The sequence below is a fragment of the Indicator indicator genome, chromosome 36 (assembly GCF_027791375.1).
Source record: "Indicator indicator isolate 239-I01 chromosome 36, UM_Iind_1.1, whole genome shotgun sequence".
In the NCBI taxonomy this organism is placed as follows: Eukaryota; Metazoa; Chordata; class Aves; order Piciformes; family Indicatoridae; genus Indicator; species Indicator indicator.
The window spans coordinates 2,394,277-2,415,455 of NC_072045.1; the positions used below are offsets into that span (position 1 = coordinate 2,394,277).

General features: G+C 56.6%; 1 protein-coding gene across 2 annotated transcripts in view; it reads left to right on the forward strand.

The window, feature by feature from the left end:
* The window catches only part of CRTC1 (CREB regulated transcription coactivator 1), a 32,199-nt gene continuing 11,020 nt past the window's right edge, over positions 1 to 21,179 (forward strand). The window contains exons 1-9 of one of the 2 annotated variants that reach the window (XM_054396191.1): positions 1 to 126; positions 13,264 to 13,380; positions 14,785 to 14,832; positions 17,520 to 17,657; positions 18,612 to 18,673; positions 19,514 to 19,608; positions 20,071 to 20,156; positions 20,533 to 20,576; positions 20,854 to 21,074. In XM_054396191.1, coding sequence (XP_054252166.1) covers positions 1 to 126; positions 13,264 to 13,380; positions 14,785 to 14,832; positions 17,520 to 17,657; positions 18,612 to 18,673; positions 19,514 to 19,608; positions 20,071 to 20,156; positions 20,533 to 20,576; positions 20,854 to 21,074 — 937 coding nt within the window. The remainder of the gene's footprint in view (positions 127 to 13,263; positions 13,381 to 14,784; positions 14,833 to 17,519; positions 17,658 to 18,611; positions 18,674 to 19,513; positions 19,609 to 20,070; positions 20,157 to 20,532; positions 20,577 to 20,853; positions 21,075 to 21,179) is intronic. The other variant, XM_054396192.1, reaches the window with a different exon arrangement.

Consider the following 21,179-nt stretch of genomic DNA (forward strand, 5'->3'; position numbering starts at 1 on the left):
ATGGCGGCCTCGAACAACCCGCGGAAATTCAGCGAGAAGATTGCGCTGCACAACCAGAAGCAGGCGGAGGAGACGGCGGCCTTCGAGGAGGTCATGAAGGACCTGAGCCTGACCCGCGCGCACCGGGTGAGCCGCCGCCGCCGCTCGTCCTTTCGCTCGCTCTCCCGCGCGTTCCTGCCGCCGCCGCCCGTAGTGCGCGCCCCCGGCGGAGACGGGCAGGGAAGAGAGGGGAGGAGGAGGGGCGGCGCCCCCCGGGGGCTTCCCCCGGGCCGGGGGCAGCAGCGGCGGCGGGCGGGGCGGCGGGCAGCGCCCCCTGGCGGGGGCGGCCGGCGCCCTCCGGAGCGGGGCGGGGGGCCGCGAAAGCTCCCTCCTCACCCTCCCCGTTCATCCTCTCCCTCCGCCCTCCGCTTCCTCGCTACCGGGCCCGGAGCATCTTCCGGATAGCGGCACCAGCCGCCGGGCGGGCCGCGCCGGGTTAGCCGGGGAAGGTGCGCTCGGCGGGGCCCCGGGGCAGGACCCGGTGTGTTTGTGGCCCCGGTCCCTCCGGGGCAGCCCCCTCACGAGGCTGAGAGGGGGTCTCCGGCTCCTTACCCCGGGCCAGGCCCCGATCGTGTGTGGGGTCCCAATCCTGCAGCAGCCAGCCCGAGGAGGTGAGCGCAGGCCTTGCTTCAGGGCCCTGCGGAGCATCCCCGGCGCCGTCAGGGGCTGCGGGGCCAGCTCCTGCCCCAGCTGCTGCAGGCGAGGCCCAGCCTTGGGCCCGCAAACCCCGAGCCTGAGCGGAGCCAGGATCCGAGCAAACCGAGCCTGGACTCTGCTGCCGCAGGGGCCTGCGGGCACCGGGAGCTGCCGGGCTCGCTGTCTCCGCGGTTGTTGCTGTTAGGCTCCAGCTGCCGTCGGTGCAGATCGCTGCACACCAAACCCTCCCCTGCCTTCTGCGGTCTCTGCAGAGCCCCTCGGTAGCGGCGTGGGGAGTGCTCTGCCACCGCCTGCTGCCTGCCGTGCTGGAGGGATAGGGATGCCAGGGCTGCTCTGCCTGGCTCCTGTCTCACCTGCCTGTGTCCGCAGCTTTGTTTTGCTTTTAACCGTTTGAAGGAAACCGATGGGCGGGTTTGTGGCTGAGCCTTGGCAGGCGCGGGAGCGAGGGAACGTGTAGGGCTCAGTGTTGCCTTTTATTGCTCTGGGTCAGGACAGGGTAAATATTTGTGCTGAGTTGGTGATGCTGCTGCTCAGGTGTCGAGGAAAGACACACTGCTCCTGTCTGCTCTGCTGGGGAAGATGTGAGGCCAAGGCGTTGTCCATGCTGAACTCTGTTGATGTTTCCTAGAGGAGTTAGTTGAGAGCAGAGTGAGGATGAGCAGATGTCCACAGGTGCTGCAGTTGTGTTTTCTGTGCTGCTCTCCTGCCCCTGCAGCTCCGTACCCTGGAGTCTGGGGGTCACTGCTTGGCCGCCGCGCCGGAGCTGGGCGTCACTGACAGTTCCTGGAGCCTGCAGCTCTGGCTGGGCCTGCAGCTCTCTGCCACAGCAGCAGTCAGAATCCTGACTTGGTTTCCCCCCAGCTGGGTGTCACTAACCCAGGTTTTGCAGGTGGAAACCTATCTCATGTTCAGCAACCTGCTGGTGAAAGAAGGCCCCAAGCTGAATGAGTTGTGTGAGGACTGAAGTGATGGAAAGGGTGACTGAGGAGCTGAGGAGAATGTGCCCTTTGTAGCCTTTCTCTTCAGTTCCATGATGCCATCGGAGTGTGAGGCCAGGGGAAGAGCAGAGAGGGGTTAAGTGCAGCTTGGTGTCTGCTCCCATTTTCCCTTGGCAGGCAGTGCTCTGCTGCTGGGCTGAGCCTTACTCAGAGTGTGGAAGCAGCCCAAGGCTGCTGCTGCCTTTTCATTGTTGGTCATTGTCTCTGTGCAGTGTTTACCCTCAGCTCTGCTCTGCTCTCTTGGTAGTTACCAGCAGGAGCAGGGAGCTGCTGCTCCACCATTTCTGCTGCAGACACAAGCTGCTTGCTTTCCATCTTGCTCACCTTCCACCTATGTATGCTGCTGGGGTTTTTAAGTTGTGCTACATCTTTCTTGCCCAGGACAAAGCAGAGTATGGCATTAACTCCTCCTCCATTGCCCTCACCTTCAGCTGAAAAAAAACCCCAAGAACTCCTTTCAGAAATTGTGGCCTTGGTCTCAGCAGCAGCAGAGTCCTGCCTCAGCTGGCAGCTCCAGGACTGCATCTGAGCTCTGCAGACCTTGCAGAGCCAGGAGGTGGGTGGCTGAGCCGTGCAGGTGGGTGGCCGAGAGGAGCTGGAGCTGCTGCATTGTCTTGTGAGTGGGACCTTGGTGTTTGTGATCCAGAGCTTTCTGCCAGTCCCATAGTAACAAAGTGGGTGAGCAGAGGGGGAGGGTTGGTTGTGTTTTTTTCTTCTGGGTGCTACTGACTACCTTTTGCTTGAGGTTCTGCTGCTTTCCCTCTTCATGTGAAGCACCAAACGCTGGGGCTGGTCTCTGGTTTGCAGGAGCTGTCTAGCAGGACCTGCTCAGTGTCTGCTGTGGGGCAGCCCAGTGGTGCCTGCTCTGTGCTGGGGATTTACTCACAAGAGGCTGTTGCTGCCCCTCCAAGTTGTAAAGAACAAAAGGTGGAGGTGCAGGACAGCTCAGGTGGTGCTGAACCTCTCCCTGCATGACTCTCCAAATGTGAAAGAATGGAAGGTTTGGAAAAGAAGCCTTGGGCATGGCTGGTGACCTGCAGGCTCAGGGTTTCTTGTTCAGTTGGGGATGTTCTCAGCTTCCCAATTTTTTTTTTTGGTTTTTTTTTTTATGTGCATCACCCTGGAGGTGTTCAAGGCCAGGCTGGATGAGGCCTTGAGCAACCTGGACAAGTGAGAGGTGTCCCTGCCCATGGCAGGGGGTTGGAGCTGGATGATCTTGAAGGTCCCTTCCAGCCCAAGCTGTTCTGTGATGTTGTTGTTAAAGTCACTCAGTTTGGAGGGATTTCAGACAGAACTGTGTTTGAGCTCCCTCTTATGGACCTTGCAGTCTTGTCTTGGAGACACCTCCAAACCCTAACTCCACAAACCTGCCAGCCTGGAGAGCTGTGCTGCTGTTACTGGAGGGAGAGGAGGGCAGAAATCCAGGCTGGTGGAGGTGTTTGGAGATGTCCTGTGGAATTCCAGCACTGCTCAGTTTTTCCTGCAGACAGAAGCCTCCCATGCAGGTAGAGGTGTCTCAATGAGCTCCTGCTAGCAGCACCTCTCAGCAGGAGGGTCTGTAGCAGGCACCTGTGCCCCTCAGAGGCACAAAGCTTCTTGTCTGTGTTCCCAAGTCAGTGATGAAAAGTTCTGCCAAGCCCCCTGATGGTGCTGGGCAGGGCTTGCTGGTGTGCTTGTAGGAGGAATCCAGGCCATAGGAAGGACAAGTTTGGTGTCTGGGTGTTGAAGTGGTCCTGAAAGGCCAGGGCCTGGCTCTGCCTGCAGCTCCCTGCTGCAGCAGCACAGACCCATGGTGGTTGGTTGTGTTACTCACCTGTGCTGCTGGCTGGGCCACAAACTGCTCTGAAGGTGCTGGAGTGGTGCTGTGGTGCCCACAGTGCTCTGAAGGGATGATGACAGACGAAGGAGTGGAGCAGCAGAGCCCAGCTGCCCCATGGGCACGGAGGGCCCCTGGCCTTGTTGAACGCCTCCCTGAGCTGTCCAAGGTAAACATGGAGCCACTGCTGCTGTGCCAGGCTGGAGACCTCCTTGGTGCCAGGCTGGAGACCTCCTTGGTGCCAGGCTGGAGACCTCCCTGCCTCAGCTGGCAGCATGCTGGGTGTGCTGCTGGTCAGGTTGTGCTGTGGGTTGGTGCAAGGGGCAGGTTTTGTTTGTTATTGTTCAGTCGTTACCAGGCATTGCAGCTGCTCGCTGCAGCTCTTGGCCACAGGCTGGAGAGCAGCTTCGTGGAGAAGGACCTTGGAGGCCTGGTGCACAATAAATTATCCATGGGACAGCAATGTGCCCTCCTGGCCAAGAAGGCAAATGGTCTCCTGGGGTGGATTAAAAGGAGTGTGGCCAGCAGGTCGAAGGAGGTTCTCCTCCCCTTCTGCTCTGCCCTGGTGAGACCACAGCTGGAGTACTGGGGCCAGTTCTGGGCTCCCCAGTTGAGGAGAAATGGGGAAGCACTGGAGAGAGTCCAGCACACTGCAGTGAGGATGATGAGGGGCCTGGAACATCTGCTGATGAGGAGAGGCTGGGAGCCTTGGGGCTGCTGAGCCTGGAGGAGAGCAGCCGCAGAGGGGATCTGATCAGCCCCAAACTGATCCCAGTCCCCCAGGTGGGGCCTCAGCAGTGCTGAGTCCAGGTTGACATCACCTCTCTGCTCCTGCTGGCCACACCTCTGCTGTTCCAGGCCAGGCTGCTGGTGGCCTTGGCCAGGTAAGCACAGCCCTGGCTGCTCTCTGGCTGACCCCCAGCTTGAGGCAGGAGCCAGACCTGTGAGCAGCCAGCAGCCTGGCTGGGTGCATGCAGGAGGTGCAGTTCTACTTTGCTGTGCTTGAAGGGTTTGCTAAGCAGGGTCAGGGCTGTGGGAGTGAGACCCAGGGGGAGGTCTCTGTCAGGATCCCCAGTGGTGCTCATCAGGCCAGAGGAGCCTTGCAGAAGGGCCTGTGGCAGGCAGGGCTGTTTCTGCCTGAGCTCAGTGGTGCTGTGTCAGGCTGCAGCTGAGTGTTGATCACTGCCTTGTTTTGCAAATTATTCCTTGGAAACTGAGACTTCTTCCCCCTGGCCTGGGACAGCCCTGTGCAGTCCAACACCCATAAGAGTGGCTCTGGAATGATGAAGCAGGGGAGGGTGCAAGGAGCTGCCCTGGCTGCAGGCAGAGCTCTGCAGCACCTCAGGAGCCCTGGCTCAAGGCAGATTTTCTCAGTCTCTATTTTACTTTCCTGCCTGCTTGGTCTGACACTTTTCTTGCTGACTGGGAAGATCTTCTTGTGGTTGTCAGAGTGGCTGCTGATCACTCCCTGGCAGTGAGCTGTGAGTGGCAGATGCAGCCCTGGGAGATGCATTCCCCACTGATTTTGGTACCCAACCCTTACAAGTTGTGTTGGTGTTTTCCTTGGGTGGCTGAAGGCTCACAGGGGAGGGAGTTTGGGTTGGTTTTCCAAAATAGCTTCATTTGCAGGCAGATGGGGAGAGCTCTCAGCTCAGGAAGCAGCTCAGCTGTGACCTGCCTGGCTCTCTGTGGTGCCTCCTCAGCCCTGCTGGGGCAGCCACATCTTGCAGCCACGTGAGGCTGTGGGGAAGATTTTTCTAGCTCTGGAGTCCTTAAGTGTTTCAAGATCCATAAGCTGGATTAAGGGTGGAAAAAACAAGCTCAGTGGCCAGGGGGAAGACAGAGATTGTTCCTGTACAGACTTCCCAGCTTGTCCTTCCCTTGCAGAGTCTCAGCAGCTGCTGCTCACAGGGAGCTGAGCTCCTCCTCGTTCCTCCTGCACACGCAGCGGACAGGGATCCTTCCTCTTGCAGTCTTTCAGTCGCCCTTCCAGGAGCCCTCACTCCCCCTCACCACCTCTGTGGCATTTCTCCACAGCAAGAAGAGCATCTTGAACGCTGCCCAGGTTCCCCCTGGGCAGATGCAGAGCCCTTGTTGACCTCCTCGTTGTAATTAGATTTCCCTCCTGCGCACCGAGGCGGTTGTGTGGCACCGGCCCTCTGCCTTCGAAGAATCTGGGCTCTCCTGGCAGATCTGTTTAACACCCAGGGAACTGCCATCCTCAGAGCTGCTGGAGCTGTCAGAGGAGGGTCTGAGCTGCAGTGGGAGGAATTGTTAGAGGGAAGAACAGGCTGCAGAGGTCACTACGATCCTGGGTCATCCTGAAGGGCACTGTGAAGAGGCTCCCTCAGAGTGAGGAGAGCCCCAGCAGCTGAGTCCCATCCCTGCCCACAGCAGGTTTGTGCCTGCAGGAGCTGTGCTGGTGGCTGGCAGCCCCAGAGGAGTGCAGGCAGGCCCTGCTTGCCTCCTGCTCTCCCAAACTCCTCAGGTTACATAACCAAATTTTCATTCTTTGGCTAAAAATAAAAAATGGAACAGAAAAGCTATTTTTAGCTTGCTTAATGAGGGCAGCTCTGCTTGCATTTCATCTCTTCTGAGGCACTTCAATGGGAGGGCTGGAGATGGGGCAGAAAGTTTTGTTGTTATTGTTGTATTGATGGTTTTTTTAGCCTGGACATCCATTCCCTGTTGCTCTCTGAAGCGTTGTCACCAGCAGGCAGAGTTTGGCCTGCTCTGAGGGAGGGTTTTCTGTCCAAGTGCATTGGTAGCTGAGAGTGGAAAGAGAGATGCTGAGAGCCTCCTGCTAGGGTTGGATTCACCAGGCAGGCAAAGGCTTCCTTCTGCTATCAGGAACAAGCCCCAGGAGTGAGTCCTCTCTGCTGTGCTTTGTTGAGTGGTCAGCAAGGTGCCATCTTCCTGCTTTGGCAACCCTTGCAAGACAAGGAGGGTGACAGAACTGCCTCCAGCTGTGGTGTCCCCAGCACAAGAAGGACACAGAGCTGCTGGAGAGAGTCCAGAGGAGGCCACAAAGATGATCCAAGGGCTGGAGCAGCTCTGCTGTGAGCACAGGCTGAGGGAGCTGGGGGTGTGCAGCCTGGAGAGGAGAAGGCTTCAGAGGGACCTCAGAGCTGCCTGCCAGGACCTGAAGGGATCCTGCAGGAAGGCTGCAGAGAGACTTTTGCTGAGGGTGTCTGAGACAGGCCAAGGAGGAATGGTTTGAAGCTGAGGCAGAGCAGGGTGAGACTGGAGCTGAGGGAGAAGTTCCTCGGTGTGAGGGTGGTGAGACTCTGGCACAGGCTGCCCAGGGAGGCTGTGGCTGCCTCCTGCCTGGAGGTGTTCAATGCCAGGCTGGATGAGGCCTTGAGCAGCTGAGTCTGGCTGAGAGCTGTCCCAGCCATGGTGGGGAGCTTGGAGCAGATGATCTGTGAGGTGCCTTCCAAGGAGCCCTGCTGTGGCTCTGTGCCTTGCAGGGCTGCCAGGGCAGAGCTGGTTGGTTTCAGAGGCTGTGGTCGGTGCTGCAGCTCCGCTTGGCGCCCAGCCCGGCGCTGGAGCAGTGCTGAGGAGCTGTCCCTATTTTAAGGCTCTGCTTGTGCTGGATCCTGTTTTCACTTGCTGCTCAGTTGTGACTGCTGAGCTTTAAACAGTAAACCTTTGTCCCCAGAAATAGCAGAGTGTTTTCAAACAGCCAGTGACAGGCTGTGCCCTGGAGGTTATTCCTCACTCTGATGACTTTCTGCAGATCCCCCCAGGTGTGTCCTTAGCCATTCTCTGCCCTCCAACCCCAACAGAATCCTACAGTCACAGAGCAGCTTGGTTTGCAAGGGACCTTCAAGATCATCCAGTTCCAAGCCTCTGCTCAAGGAGGTTGCTCCAGGCCACATCCAACCTGGCTTTGAACACTTCCAGGCTTGGAGCCTCCACAGCCTCTCTGGGCAGCCTGTTCCAGTGCCTCAGCACCCTCCTGGCGAACCATTTTCCTCATGCCTCATCTCAATCCAGCTGCTTCCAGTCTGGAGCCATCACCCTTTGCCCTGTCACTGCAGGCCTTTGTACAAAGTCCCTCCCCAGCTCTCCTGTAGCCCTCTTCAGATCCTTGCAGGCTGCTCTGAGGTCTCCCCAAGCACATCAAACAGTTCAGATGAGTTTGGTTTGTGGAGCAGTTAAGTTCCTCCCCCTCCCTCTTTCTCTCCTAGAGCTAAACATTGTGGTTTGTTCTCTTGGGCTTCACAAGACAAAGGATTTGTGGTTTGGGGTGTAGCAGGGGGGTGGGGGGTTGGGGGTGAGCTCTTTTCACTTTCACATGAATTCTAGAAGACACCTGGGGGTGGAGGGCTGAGTCTGGCTGCAGTTTTTATGTCCCTGTTTCCTTGTGGTTTTATAGCTGAGGCAATCTGGGGAGTTGGTTGCAGCTCCTGAAGGAGAATCTAATGGTGCCTTGGAATTTGTAGATGACTCATAACAGGACAAAACAATCCCGTTAAGTGATTTGAGGTCTTAAATAATCTCTTCAACAGGAAGGTGAAGAAAACATCATGAACTCATGAGTAATAATTGGCTCTCTTGGAGTGCTGAGAGCGCAGCGATGGCTGGGAGTCAGCTGACTGCTGCTGAAGCTTTGCTGATCAATGTCCTGCTCAGCCCCCAGCCCTGGAACCTGCCTGGGCTGCAAGGCTGCTGGCAGAGCAGTCTGACAGTCCCCAGTTGGGAGAAGTTTGTCTGGAGTGGCTCTGGGGCAGTGACACTTTACGCTTGAGCTGCATGGGCTGGGGCTGGGCTTTGGGCTTTGCTTTTCCTCCCCTGTTCTGCTCATGGCTGCAGGATCAGTTGGGTGGCCAAGAGGGGTTTGTGGTGAGCAGCAGCCTGCCTCAGGCTGTGGTCTGTGCCCTGGCAGCTCCTTGCTCCGTGGCCATGCTGGCTGCAGAAGTGAAATGGCCTTAGAGTGCCCAGATTCAGACAGCAGGAGCAGCTTCCTCAGAGGGCTCCTCAGAGGGTGGTGCTGGCAGCTCTGAAATGAGGTGCTGGAGGAAGTTCTGCTTCTCCAAGCACAGAATGCTCTGGGACTGCACTTGGTGGAGGCTTTGAGGCAGCTGCAGGGGACCCAGGCAGCTGTTCCATGGATGCACAGACAGCAGAGCTCAGGGCTGCACTGGTGAGCAGTGGCACTGCAGCCTGTGCTACACTGGCAGTACCCTTGGAGTTAGGGAGGGTCCCAAACTCCTCTGCCCCAGCTGCCCAGCACTTGTCATTCCTCTGAGGATGAAAACCCCTCCTGCTGATTCCCAGTTTGCTTTTCCATGGCATCTGGGGGGATTCTGCTTCCCCTTCCCTCTCTGGAGATCCCAGTTCCTAGCTGGTGTGAGCTGGGATGCTCAGGCTGCAGCAGAACTCCTTCGGCTGTGCTCCCTGGAGGCCTCCCCTCCAGTTCCATGTCAGTTCCAGGTCTGAGGGGAAATGTGGCTGTTGGAGTGTGTTGGGAAGCCTCTCACCCCTTCAGCAGGGTGTTTGGTAGTGGCACAGCTGTGTTCTGGTGGCCTCCAGTTTGCAGCTCTGGTCTGAAGTGTTTCAGTGTGGCAGAAACAAAGCTGCTGCTCTGTGGCTGCTGAAAGCTGATGGATTCCCACAGACTCCTTCCCTACAGAGGGAAAAAAAAGAGACAGAAAACATTTTCCTTTTTTCTTGACTTGTTCTCAGGGACTGCTCCTGGTTGCCCTGCAGAATTTTGGGATGATGGAACTCAGCACTGCCTGAGGTGGCAGCTGGGCTGATGGCAGTCAGCAGTGATGGAGCAGTTCCTGGAGCAGGGGTACAGAGCCAGCTCGCAGCACAGGTCAGGGGTTTTGGTGGCAGTTTTCAGTTGGTTTGCAGCAGACCCTGGGCTGGGCAGCTCTGTGCTCTGCAGGGCCACTGCCCTGGGGTGCTGACAGCATGGGGAGGCCAAATGGGGTTGGCAGAGGCATCAAGGGAAACTTCTGCTCCCCTTGTCCACACTTAGCCCTGGCTCACCAGTGTTAAACTCTTCACTTCTATGACAACAAACCTCCTCAAATTTGTTAAAAAGAAACCCACTGCAAACCATTTTGCTCCAAAGCTGCTGCTGGAATATTTGTAAGTCCCAGGTGACCCAGCAGAGCAGCTGCTATCACTGTGGATTAGACCTTTCCTCTAAACCTCAGCCTTCATTTCCTTTAGCAGCCTTCCTGGGAGGAACAGCTGTGCCTTTGGATCCACTGCTGCTCTTGGAGCAGTACCTGAGCCTGCAGGAAATCAGCTCCTGCAGCAATCTGGCTCCATGGCATTGCTTCTGCTCCTGCCAGCCTGGCCGAGGGAGCTGAGCTGGAGGGGGGTAGCAGCAAGCAGGGAGTTTGCTCTTTGGTAGTGTTAGAAATGGGGACAAGGGGCAGGGGCAGCATTTTGAAGCTTCAGATTCCAATACAGGGTTGAGAATATTGACAGCAAAGAAAGGTAGAGCAAGGGGAGGCAGCAGCCAGGCTCCTGTGGTGGTCAGAGCAGTTACAGAGAGCATTTGCTGATGGGAGCTGGGGGATTTGTAACCAGCAGCTCTGGGTGCACAGCTGTGAATCACTGCAGGGATGCTCCCTGCTCTCAGACTGTTTGCTTTTCTCATCAACATGAGGATTGTGGATGGGAAGAGCTCTCCCTTTGAAGAAGATACTTCCACTGGGATTCCACTGAGGAGCTGCCTTGTCTTGAGGGTTTGTTTGACTTGGTGTTTGATTTGGGGCTGGAGAAGGAGGCCAGGGCAGCAGTGTGGGAGACTCACTGCCTTCTGCCTGCTCACTGGCATGTCTGACCTGCAGAGTTTCTCACTGCCCTGCCTGTGCAAGCTGAAGAGTCAGCTTCTGAGGATCAAGGGCACTTGGGCTCCACTGCCTGTCTCTGACTTCTCTGCAGAGGTGTCCAGCCAAGGGCCTTGCATTGAGACCCAACCTGCTGAGAGCTTGGCTGGGTTCATTCCTAGGGACACAGCAGGGAAGAGCAGTGACCTCTTCCTCCAGTCTGTGCTTCCCTGTGGCCAGTCCTGGCTCTGCCTGCTGCAGCAGGAAGCCTTCCTGAGGAATTTCAGACCTGGCCAAGTGGGAAACTTTGAGCTGCTTTGAACCCCAGGATTTACCTCTTATGCAGCCTCTAAAACTTGGAGTTAATCCTTTAAACAGAATCTAATTTCCATTTAAGCTTTACCAACACATTTCTGGTGTTAATCTCCACTTCTTTTGCTGCTTACTGAGCCCGAGGTGCTCAGAGCTGACTGGGGGGAGAAGCTGAAGGGGGGAGGAAGGCCTGGGGTGGGAAGTGGCAGGCAGCTAGAGAGCAGCTATCAGGAGATCTCATTTCCTGCAGCCATCAGATACCTGGAGGGGGTTTATCAGAGGACACTCCACCCTTGCAGGATCAGCTTCTGCTCTATCAAAAGAAGCCTTGAAAAGAAACAGTTGAAGAGCAGCTCTGGCTCCTGGCTGACTTCCTTCCAGGCTCTCATTTGCTGCCTGTCCCTCTCCTCAAAGAGGGAGGTTCAGAGTGGAGAGGAGGGAGAAATGTTTGACACTGAGGGTGGGGAGAGCCTGACTCAGGCTGCCCAGAGAGGTTGGAGCTGCCCCATGCCTGGCACCATCCCAGGTCAGGTTGTTTGGGGCTGTGAGCAGCCTGCTCTGGCTGGGGGTGGGGTTGGACTGGGTGAGCTGTAAGGGTCCCTTCCCAGCCAGGGCTGTCTGTGGTTCCATGGCAGCAGGTCTGACAGCACAGGGGTTAAACTGCTGCTGCTCAGCTGAGGAGCTGGGGCTGGGGGCAGGCCTGGCCTGCTCTGCTCACGCTTGATCTGCACAGATTGCAAGTGGCAGTTGTTGATGGTCTCCAATAAAGCTCCAGAGTCTGGGGGCCACTCAGTGCTGCAAGGCAGGAGGCTGAGAGGAGCAGCCCCAGCTCCCCAGGCTGCTCTGGGGGTGGATGATGGATGTGAGATGATAGCAGAACAAGCAAGCAGTTTGCTCACTCTCTGGCACAGGTCTCCAGGAGTGTTTCTGGGAGGTGGTGTTGCTGAAATTAGTGATGGAGCACAGGCACTGAGCAGGCTGCAGGCCTCAGATCTCTGCTGTGTCCTCATTCCCACCTCCAAGGCCAGTGAAAGACAGCTGGTCATGACCCCCCTGCTGCAGGCTGCTCTGGGGCAGGGTCCTGCTGGGGAAGCCCAAAACGTTCAAGTAGCAGCAAGCAGCTCCCCCACACCTCCCTGGCTGCCTCCTAGCAGGTTCTTCAGAAGAAGGCAGCACCTGTTGGAGCAGCTCCTGCCAGGCCTGGCAGCAATCCCAAGCAAGCCTTTGCTTTACAACAGAATCATGGGCAGGGGCAGGGGAGTCCTGGGGCCGTGCTTTTGGGAGGCTGTGACTCTGCAGGGTCCCCACAAGGAGCCTTCCTCTGCCCTGTGTCAGAGCTGGGCTGCAGCTGTGTCAGGGGAGCTGGAGGGCACTTCTGTGAATGAAGCTGGAGCAGATTTGTTGCTGTACACAGGACAGCAGCTTAGCAACCACTCTGCAGCCAGGCCAAGAGCTGAGCATGGAGGCTTCAGCCAGTGCTTTGCTGCCAAGCTGGGGAAGTTCTTGCACTGCAGGAGCAGCCAGGTGGCACCCAGTGAGCAACCAGGGCCAGAGTGGAGGTGTCTGCTCCTGCAGCTTCTGCAGGCTCCTTTCTTTGCTCCTTTAAGGGCAGTTTCGGGAGTTCTTGGCAGATGTGTCCCTGGGAGCAGGATGGTTGTGTTCAGAGCATTGCAGGCTCTGCTTTGTCCCTGTGGAGTGGGGCTTGGGTGGCAGCCTGCTGGTACCTGGGGGTGGCTAAGGGGCAGCACTGCAGGGTGGAAGGAGAAAGTCTGTTCAATACTAGTGCTGGAGAAGGGTCATCAGCAAAGGGTTCATCAAAAATCCTGCCTCTTACTAAGGAGCTGGTGAGCTGCTGGCTCCCCAGGTGTGCTTTGAAGAAGTGGCTGTGGAAGGAAGCTGCTGTCTGAGGAGAAGAGAAGCAGCTTCCTGTCCTGCCCAGCTCTGGCACACCAGGAAGGTGCCCTGCTGGGAGAGCCTCCAGAGAGGTGTCCCTCAGAACCCTGCAGGGGTACCTGCTGCTCACTGAGGCTCTGCAGCTGTTCCATTTGTGCTCTTGTGTGCCTGTGCCTGTGCCTGGCTCTTGGGTGCTTGTGGTGCTCTGGGTGCCTTTGTGTCTTTGCTCTTCCTCCAAGCCTTCCCTTGCTGCAGGGAAGCACAAGACATCCAAGTGTGGAAGGCTGCAGCTTGCTGCATCATCTCCTGATGGCTGAGGGGTTGGATGTTCATGGAACAATGTCCTCCAGGACTTCCTTACACACATGGACAGCTGCTCCACATGGATCCTGGAGTCCTGGGCAGGCTGGCTTCAGAATAGCAGCTGACCTAAGAGCCATGTGCCTCCAGGGGCATCTTGGTTGGAAACGGGATCCGGTCACTGCCTATGGGCTTGACTTTTCCTTCCATCACTTGAGGCCATCACACAGGCCCCAGGCTGCCAGCTCAGCTCAGCTCAGCACAGCACAGCTGGCAAACAGCCTCCCTGGGGCTTCTGTGAGAGCCTGTGGGGAAGGCTGGCCCTGGGTTCATGCTGTTTATAGATGGTGCCCATTCTTGGTGCTAACAGGGAGGGTGTTGAGCTGAGCCAGGTGAAAGAGCTGAGGTGTTAAGGAGCTGCCCTCACACCTCCCCTCTCCTTCCCTTCCAGTTACAGCTGCAGAAGACTCAGTACCTGCAGCTGGGGCAGAGTCGTGGCCAGTACTATGGTGGCTCACTGCCAAACGTCAATCAGATTGGGAACAGTGCCATGGATCTCCCCTTCCAGGTGAGTTTCACAGGGCCTTGCTTGCTTCCTGCTGGTGAATGCAGTGCTGGATGTTGGTTTTCCCTCCCAGGAGGCCATCAACCAGCTGCTGGTTCAGAGTGGAGCTCCACAGCCTCACATCTCCCCATGCTGAAAGGTTTTGCTCTTTTGGAACAGGTCTGTGGGGGCTGTTCCTGTGGTGTTAGAGCTTGGATCTCCTGGCCCTGGTTGTGATGCTTCTGTCTGTGCAGGGCTGATGCAGTTTTGAGCAGTGAGGGTTGGTGGTGGAGAGTTTGGTTTGTTCAGTACCAAACTTTGCAGGAAATCTGTGCAGGCTCAGGGCAGCAGGCAGAGGCAAAGAGTGCAAGGGGCTGTGTGGAGAGCAGGGGCAGGTGGGGTGTGGAAGGAGGGGGCCCATGGTGGTGTGCACCATCTGTGGGAGCAGACACAGTCAGGGCCTGCTGCTAGTGGGCATTGTTTGGGCAGGGAGTGCAGAGTGGGCAGGGTGAGGGCATGGCTGCTGCTGCTTGACTGAGGGTGCCCCAGGTGCTGCACATCTCTGCATGAGAGCTGCTGCTGCAGTGCCCCAGGGACAGTTCATCTCCCCAGGATCTGGGGAGGAGAAAATTTGGCACTTCCTGGTTTTGTGATGAAAGCTTAATTAACAGATCTGCAGAAATTGCTGCTGCCATCCCATAACCAGGCCTGAAACCCACAAAGGTGGTCCAAGGGCTTGAGCAGCTCTGCTGTGAGCACAGGCTGAGGGAGCTGGGGGTGTGCAGCCTGGAGAAGAGAAGGCTCCAGGGGGACCTCAGAGCTGCCTGCCAGGACCTGAAGGGATCCTGCAGGAAGGCTGCAGAGAGCCTTCTCCTGAGGGTGTCTGAGACAGGCCAAGGGGGAATGGTTTGGAGCTGAGGAAGATCTTCAGTAGGTGGGTGGTGAGTCAGGGATGAGTGCTTTCCAGGTTGGATATTAGGGCTGGGGGGGACCTTCTGGTGACCTTTCAGTACTTAACAGGACCCACCAGAGACCTGGGGACTATTTTGAGCAGGGCCTGTTGTGACAGGACAGGGAGGGGTGGTTTGAAACTGAAAGAGGGAGATTAAGTGTGGAGAGAAGGGAGAAGTGTTTGACACTGAGGGTGGTGAGACCCTAACGGCCCAGGCTGCCCAGAGAGGTGGGAGATGTGGAACCATTGCAGGTCAGGTTGTCTGGGGCTGTGAGCAGCCTGCTCTGGTTGCAGCTAGGGTTGGATTGGGTGAGATTTAAGGGTCCCTCCCAACCCAGAGCTCTCTGTGGTTCCATGACTTGCAGCTAAAGCAGGATGAAATTCCCCAAGGGTGGCTGAGTGGTGAGGTGGAGCCTGTCTGGTTGTCCCTGGTGAGAGCCTTGGTGTCTGAGAATCTTGGTTCTTTGCATTTGCAGCACAACGGAGCTGTGGCAGAAGCCTTGGGAGCAGTTCCTGTCTCTTTGGTAAAGCAGCCCTTAGGTCTGTGCAGATACGTATTGAGTGTCCTGCCAGCCAATACGTATTGCAGACACTGCCCCTGGTATGCTCAGCCCTGCTCTGCTCACTCCCAGCTCCACAGGACTCTGCTGTCACACACACCATGGGCTGATCCCTGTGCATCCTGGCCTGGAAGCTGCAGAGCCATCCCCCCAGGCTGTGCTCTGCTCTGCCCTGTGCCAGGGCAGGGGGCACTCATTTGAGGCGGGCACTGTCCTCAGCATGTGCACCCAGCCTGCATGTGGAGCTCCATGGGGCAGGGCAGAATGGCTCCCACGTCCTGCTTGGCACCAGGAGGCACCCTGGTCACTGGTCAGTAGGTACCACTCCTCTCCTCCCCCCTCATCCTCCTCACTCCTGTTTGTCTCTGGTGATGCCTTGCTGAAGGCTTTGGGGACGCTGCTGCCCCATGGCATTGAGCCCTTCCTGGCTGCATTCAGCTTTGGGGGTTGATGATGGTTTGTGGAGTTTGGGTTCTGAGCTCAGAGCCTTGGATGTCTGTCAAGGAAGCCCAAGGGTTGCAGTTGCTCCCTCCCAAAGCTGGGCTGCTCAGCCCCCTCCCACCCACCACAGCTCTCACTGCGTTGCCACCTCCCACCGAGGGCACATTGCCTGCAGCCCAGAGCTGGGGTGCTGCTGAGAGGAGCCAGAGCTGCTGGAGCTGACACTCCTCTGCCCAAGGATTTGCATCCTCTCCTCATTTCCCTAAGCAAGTCAGCCAGGGATCCACTTGGGATCTCTGTTCCTGGAAAGCCAGGGAACAGCACTGCCCAGACTTTGCTCCCTGTGAATTGCAGCCCTGTGGCAGGCCTGGGCCATGCTCTCTGCTGCTGCTGTGCTCACTTTAGATCTTTGCTATGTTTTTTTTTTACTGTGAAAATTGTGCCAGGGAAAGGGGAAAACTTAAACTGAACTATTTTTGTGTTCTGCTTTTTTCTCTGTATGCTCAAATTTATTGGCTCCCTTCTGCTCTGTGTGCCTCAGAGCCACAGCCCTTTTAGCAGCCCTGTGGTTGAGAGACCACTGGCATAGGAAATTGCTTTTCCTGTTGACCTTCCAAGCACGCATGGAGCTGCCAATTTGCTGCTTTTGGGGTAGAATTGATGCAACAAGAGGAGAAGGAAGAGTTTTGAGACCTTTTGTTGCTGTTTTGCAAGGCTGAACGTCCCCAGCTCTGTGTGGTGCCAGTTAGGTAGAGCTCAGGCTGCTGGGCAGTGTTTAGAGCAGAGGCTGAGCCAACAGCTCTCAATTCAATGCAAATGACTTCAGGTTGAGGGGAGGCTTCTGAGCCTGGCTGTGAAGGACAGAAGCAAACCAGGAGGAGCTCAGTGGCTGGGAGGCCAGTCCAAAGGCACTGGGCTCTCCTGCTAGTCCCACGTTGACTTAAGCAATATTCTGCTGCACAGAAAGTGTTGGCCCTGAAACAGGAAAATAAACAGCAGAGCCACTTTGCATCCATTAATACTAACAAAGATTTGCTGTGCTTAGAGGGAGAGGAGACTGCTGCTTGCTGAAGGGGAAAGAGTTTGGGCTAGCAGAAAGGCTCTTTGAGGAGTTATTGCAAACAAACCCTCTCAAAATAAATGTAAAACTTCTCAGAAACAAGAATTTAAAGCAGGCCCAAGCTGGACACTTGAAAAGCAAAGGCTGCAATTCAAAGCTTCCTGCTGGAGCCAGATGGTTTCGTGGCTTGGCAGCCAGGCCAGAGCCTTTGCCACGTGCAGCACCTGAATGGAGGAGGAAATTTTGGATTTCCAAACAGATGGTGTTGAGGGACTCAGCAAAGCTGTTCACATTGGCAAGGAGTGCAGGACTGGGAGCTTTTCTCCCCTCCAGAGACCCATCCATTGCTGTGGAAGCATGAGCAGGGCTCCACCATTCAGCACTTCCTCTCCCCCCACTGCAGGTATGCAAGGGAAGGGCTTTGGGGAGTGCAGGAGTTGAACAGCTCAGCCTGAGAATTCATTTGCTCTCTTTCTCTGCCATCCTCATTCTCTGAACTCCCTTCCTGACAAGCAATAAATAGCCCAGGATGCTGCTGCTGATAAGAGTGGAGGTGGAATCAGGCCACCTGGGTCTGCTGGAGGAGCAGAGGGAAAGGCAGAGCCCCTCGGGAGCAGGGGGCCTGGCCCTGCTGGGCTGAGGAAGGGAACTGCTCTGCTTTGTTCCTTTCAGTTCTCTCAGCATCTCCTTCAAACAGCCCTGCTGGAAGGCAGCTCTGAGGGAAGGTGGTGTGGTTTGGGTGGGTGTTAGGCTCCCTGTGCATCTCCTTCCTGCATCTCCTGCCCTTGTAGGTGCCAGCATGTTCCTCTGGATGCACGCTGCATGCTGCACCGAGGGGATGCCCAGGCAGTGGCTGGCAGGCTTCCTGCTCCCCCAGGGGTGGTGGGGTGGAGATGCAAAGGTTGGAGAGCAGGGCTGATTCCTGAGGGCAGGGCTGGCATGGGCTGCCTCTGCTTCTCCTTAGAGAGCCTTGGGAATTGCTCTCCACAGCCAGGGGGAGAGTGGAGGAGGAGCAATGGAGGTGTCTGCCCTTGTCCGTGTGCAGGTTTGAGTCTCGTTCCTTAGAGGCCTGCAGCCTGGTACACCGTGAGGGGGTTCTGGGCAGACTGCTCTCACCTTCCCCTGCTCCTGACTTTGTTGTCTCTCTCAGACTCCCTTTCAGTCCTCGGGGCTGGACACGAGCAGGACCACTCGGCACCACGGGCTGGTGGACAGGGTGTACCGGGACAGGAACCGCCTGGGCTCGCCGCACCGCCGCCCGCTCTCGGTGGACAAGCATGGCAGGCAGATATCCTTTGGGTGCTGAGCTGGCACAGTGCCACCAGAGCACAGCTGCCTTCTCCCTGCCCTCCTCACCTGCCACTCCAGCTGCTTCTCACCTCGGGGAGCCGTGGAATGGTTTGGATTGGAAAGGCCTCCAGGATCACCCAGTCCCCAGCAACCCAACACCACCGTGGCCCCAGCTGCCATGGCCGCAGGTTTCTTGCACACCTGCAGGGGTGGAGACTCCACCACCTCCCTGGGCAGCCTGTGCCAATCCCTGACCACTCCTGCAGTGAAGAGTCTAACCTAACCCTAACCTAACAACCTAACCTTCCCCTGGCTGTTTCCTCTCAGCCACCTGATACCAGGGAGAAGAACCCCATGTGCCCTGCTCCCCCTGAGCTGTGCTCTGGTCCCTGGGTAGCTGCTGCTGTGCAGAGCAAGGGGTTCCCCTCTCAGCAGGTGATGCCTTGGAGCTGGGAGGGGCTGAGATCCTTGGATAGAAAAGGCAAACAGCCTGGGTGAAAGTTTGCCTCCAGAGCTGGGTAAACCCACAGCAGGAGGATCTGTTGCTGCTCTGTGTTCATTACAAGTTGATTCATCAGCTCAGCCCTTGCCAAGTGCTGCTGGTGACAAGGAATTAACTGCTGATTAGCTCCTGACTGCCTTGGGATGTGCTGTGATCAGAGTGGCTTGAGGGGGCTGAAGGGGAGGTGTGAGTGCAGAGGTGACAGCTCCTCAGGGTAGAGCTCAGGAGGGCAAAGGAGGAGGGTTGCCCTGCCAGGTGACAGCAATCCAGAAAAAGACTTTGAATGTCCTGTTGAAGTCAGTGTGGTGCCCTTTTCCTTTCTCCTTTTCCTTTCTCCTGGGAGCTCAGTGCTTCTCACAGGGTCAGTTGAGTTACTCCTTAGGAAAAGATCTCCAGCAGCCTCCTCCTTCAGTGAGCAAGAGATGTTCTGCCCCTTAACTGAGGCCTCACGTGGACAGCTGTCCCTATGGCACTGTGTATCTGTCACCTCCATCAGACACCAGCTGGAGAAGGTGAGTGGCACACTGCTGGCCCTCAGGGGCTGCTTGCTTGGGCTTGGTGTTGGCCTTTGGCCTGCCCTGGGACTGCAGCACTTGGGTGTGCAGCAGAGGCCTTTGTTGTTCCCCCAGCAGCTGGGCACCCGAGCTGCCCTGCCCACTGCCATGCCCTCCTGGGCTGAGGAGGGACCTGGTTTGCTTTGCTTCTGCTCACCCTTGTGAAGCCAGAGCTGCCACCTGCCCTGCTCCTTCAGAATGCAGAGCTAGCCAGGGGCTGCTGTGCTCCAGAGCTGCTGAGGAGTCAAAGCTTTGGCTCCTTCTGCCTTGCAGGTGCTGCAGTGGGAAGCAGCACAGAGCTGCCTGTTGTGTGTGTGGTGCAGGTCCCTACATGGTCACCTGTGCTGATCCTGAGGGATGTGTTCCCATGGAGGTCCCCCTCTCCATCCTGGATCCCTTCCCCACCAGTCAGGGCTGCTTGCTTTGCAAGGACTGCTCTGACCACAGGATGGAGAAGCAGCTTCCAATTTGGAAGTAGCACTGTTTGATCAGGCCCAGCCCTCACAGGGCAGAGCCAGTCCTGTTCTAGTGACAGCACCCAGTTTGTCCTGCACCCCCTGCGTCCCCTGCACCCCAGCACCGAGGCAATTGCTCTGCAGGCTGCAGCTCACTGGTTCTGCAGCTTGTTTGCTTCCCCAGGAGGCTGTGCCTGCCCTGTGCCTGCCCCGTGCCAGGTGTGGGTTTGGGGGTTTAGTGCAGGCTGCTCAGGTTTATGGAGCTGTTACCTTTCTCTCAGGTTAATCATTCTTGAGAGCAGTTGGCAATAGAAATTTCCTTAGATTTCTGCCTTCCTTTCAGGACAAATTCTGACTCTGCCTTGCACCAGAGCACCATGGCCCCAGCCCAGCCAGAATCCTTTACAGGAGGCTCACAGGACATGCAGCAGAAAAGAGGTAAACAGAGGAGACCCAGCAGCAGTCTTGGTAACATTCAGAGCAGTGTCCTTCAGGAACTGATGGGCAGCTGCAGAAATTCAGCAGGGAGACAGCTCTGGAGCCCTCCCCTGCCGGCAGCCCCTGCCGAGGCTCCGGTGAGCAGCTCAGCCCCGCGGCGGTGATCGCGGTGCCCTCTGCTGGCTCCGGCTGTGAGCTGCCTGCAGCAGCCCGACCCCTACCTGACCCCGGAGATGGGAAGGTGCAGCACCCCTGAACCCCACCTGACCCTGGAGATGGGAAGGTGCAGCTCCCAGCTGCATGTGCAGTGTCCTGCAGCTCCTCCTGTGCCTGCAGAGCCACAGAGCCATGGAGAGCACTGGGCTGGAGGGATCTTAAAGCTCAGCTGGTCCAGGGGCAGTCAGCAGGGACCCCCCCAAACTCGAGCATTTCTTACTGAATTCCTTTTGTTTTCTGTTGTAGTTCTGCTACTGACTGTCCCTGGAATGGAGGAACCAACCTCTGAGGCAGACAAAACCCTCTCTAAGCAAGGATGGGACACTAAAAAGGTGAGGATCTCACATTGCAGAGTGCAGAGATTTGATATTTAGGCTCTGAAAGTTGTCAACCAAAGCAGGCTGCTGGCAGAGGTTAGAGTTTAAAAGTTGTGCTTAGCACCAAATCACCAAAGATGAGATCAGAGACATTTGATTTGTAGCTGTCTGTGGCCATGTTTGATCCTGTCAGGAAGAACTCTTCCATTTGGAGCCTTTTTGAGACAGTAAAGCAGCAGAGGTGCCAGATATCTTGTAAGGGCTTCAGGAGCTCTGGTGCAGAGCAGCTCCTGTGCAGGAAGGGATTCAGCTGACCAGAAGCTGCCAGTTTCAGCCCATCCTCGTTCCCAGCAGTATCTTTGCCTTTACAAATCTCTTCTTTCTGTTGCAGACTGGGTCATCAAGACCTAAATCTTGTGAAGTACCAGGAATCAAGTAAGTTTGGAGCAATTGTTTCTTCCAGAGCATTGAGATCTGTTGTGTGGTCAATGTCATCTTGCTCTTGAGCTTCCTGAAGAGCCCTTAGATGTCCTAACCCTGCAGGAGATCCCAGACAAGCCAGATCCTCTCTGAGTGCCCTGCTGGCTGTTGGCTCTCTGATTGGTGTATCAGAGAAGAAAGATTTCTGCCTGTGGCACCTTCTCTTTCTGCAGAGCTGCCCTCAGGAGCTGCAATTCAATTTGCCTCTCATTTTTGTCTCTCCCCTGTTCAGCATCTTCCCTTCAGCTGACCAGGAGAACACTACAGCCTTGATCCCTGCCACGCACAACACGGGCGGCTCCCTGCCAGACCTGACAAACATCCACTTCCCTTCCCCTCTCCCAACACCCTTGGACCCTGAGGAATCCACATTCCCAGCCCTGAGTAGCTCCAACAGCACTGGGAATCTTGCTGCCAACCTGACTCACTTGGGCATCAGCACTGCCAATCAGGGTAAGATGCCAGCCCTTGGGGACTTGACACTCATCTGCTGTGGGCCTCTCCTCTTGGGGTGTGGAAGTTGGGTGCTGAGTGTTGCTTTTTGGGCTGATGTGGGGC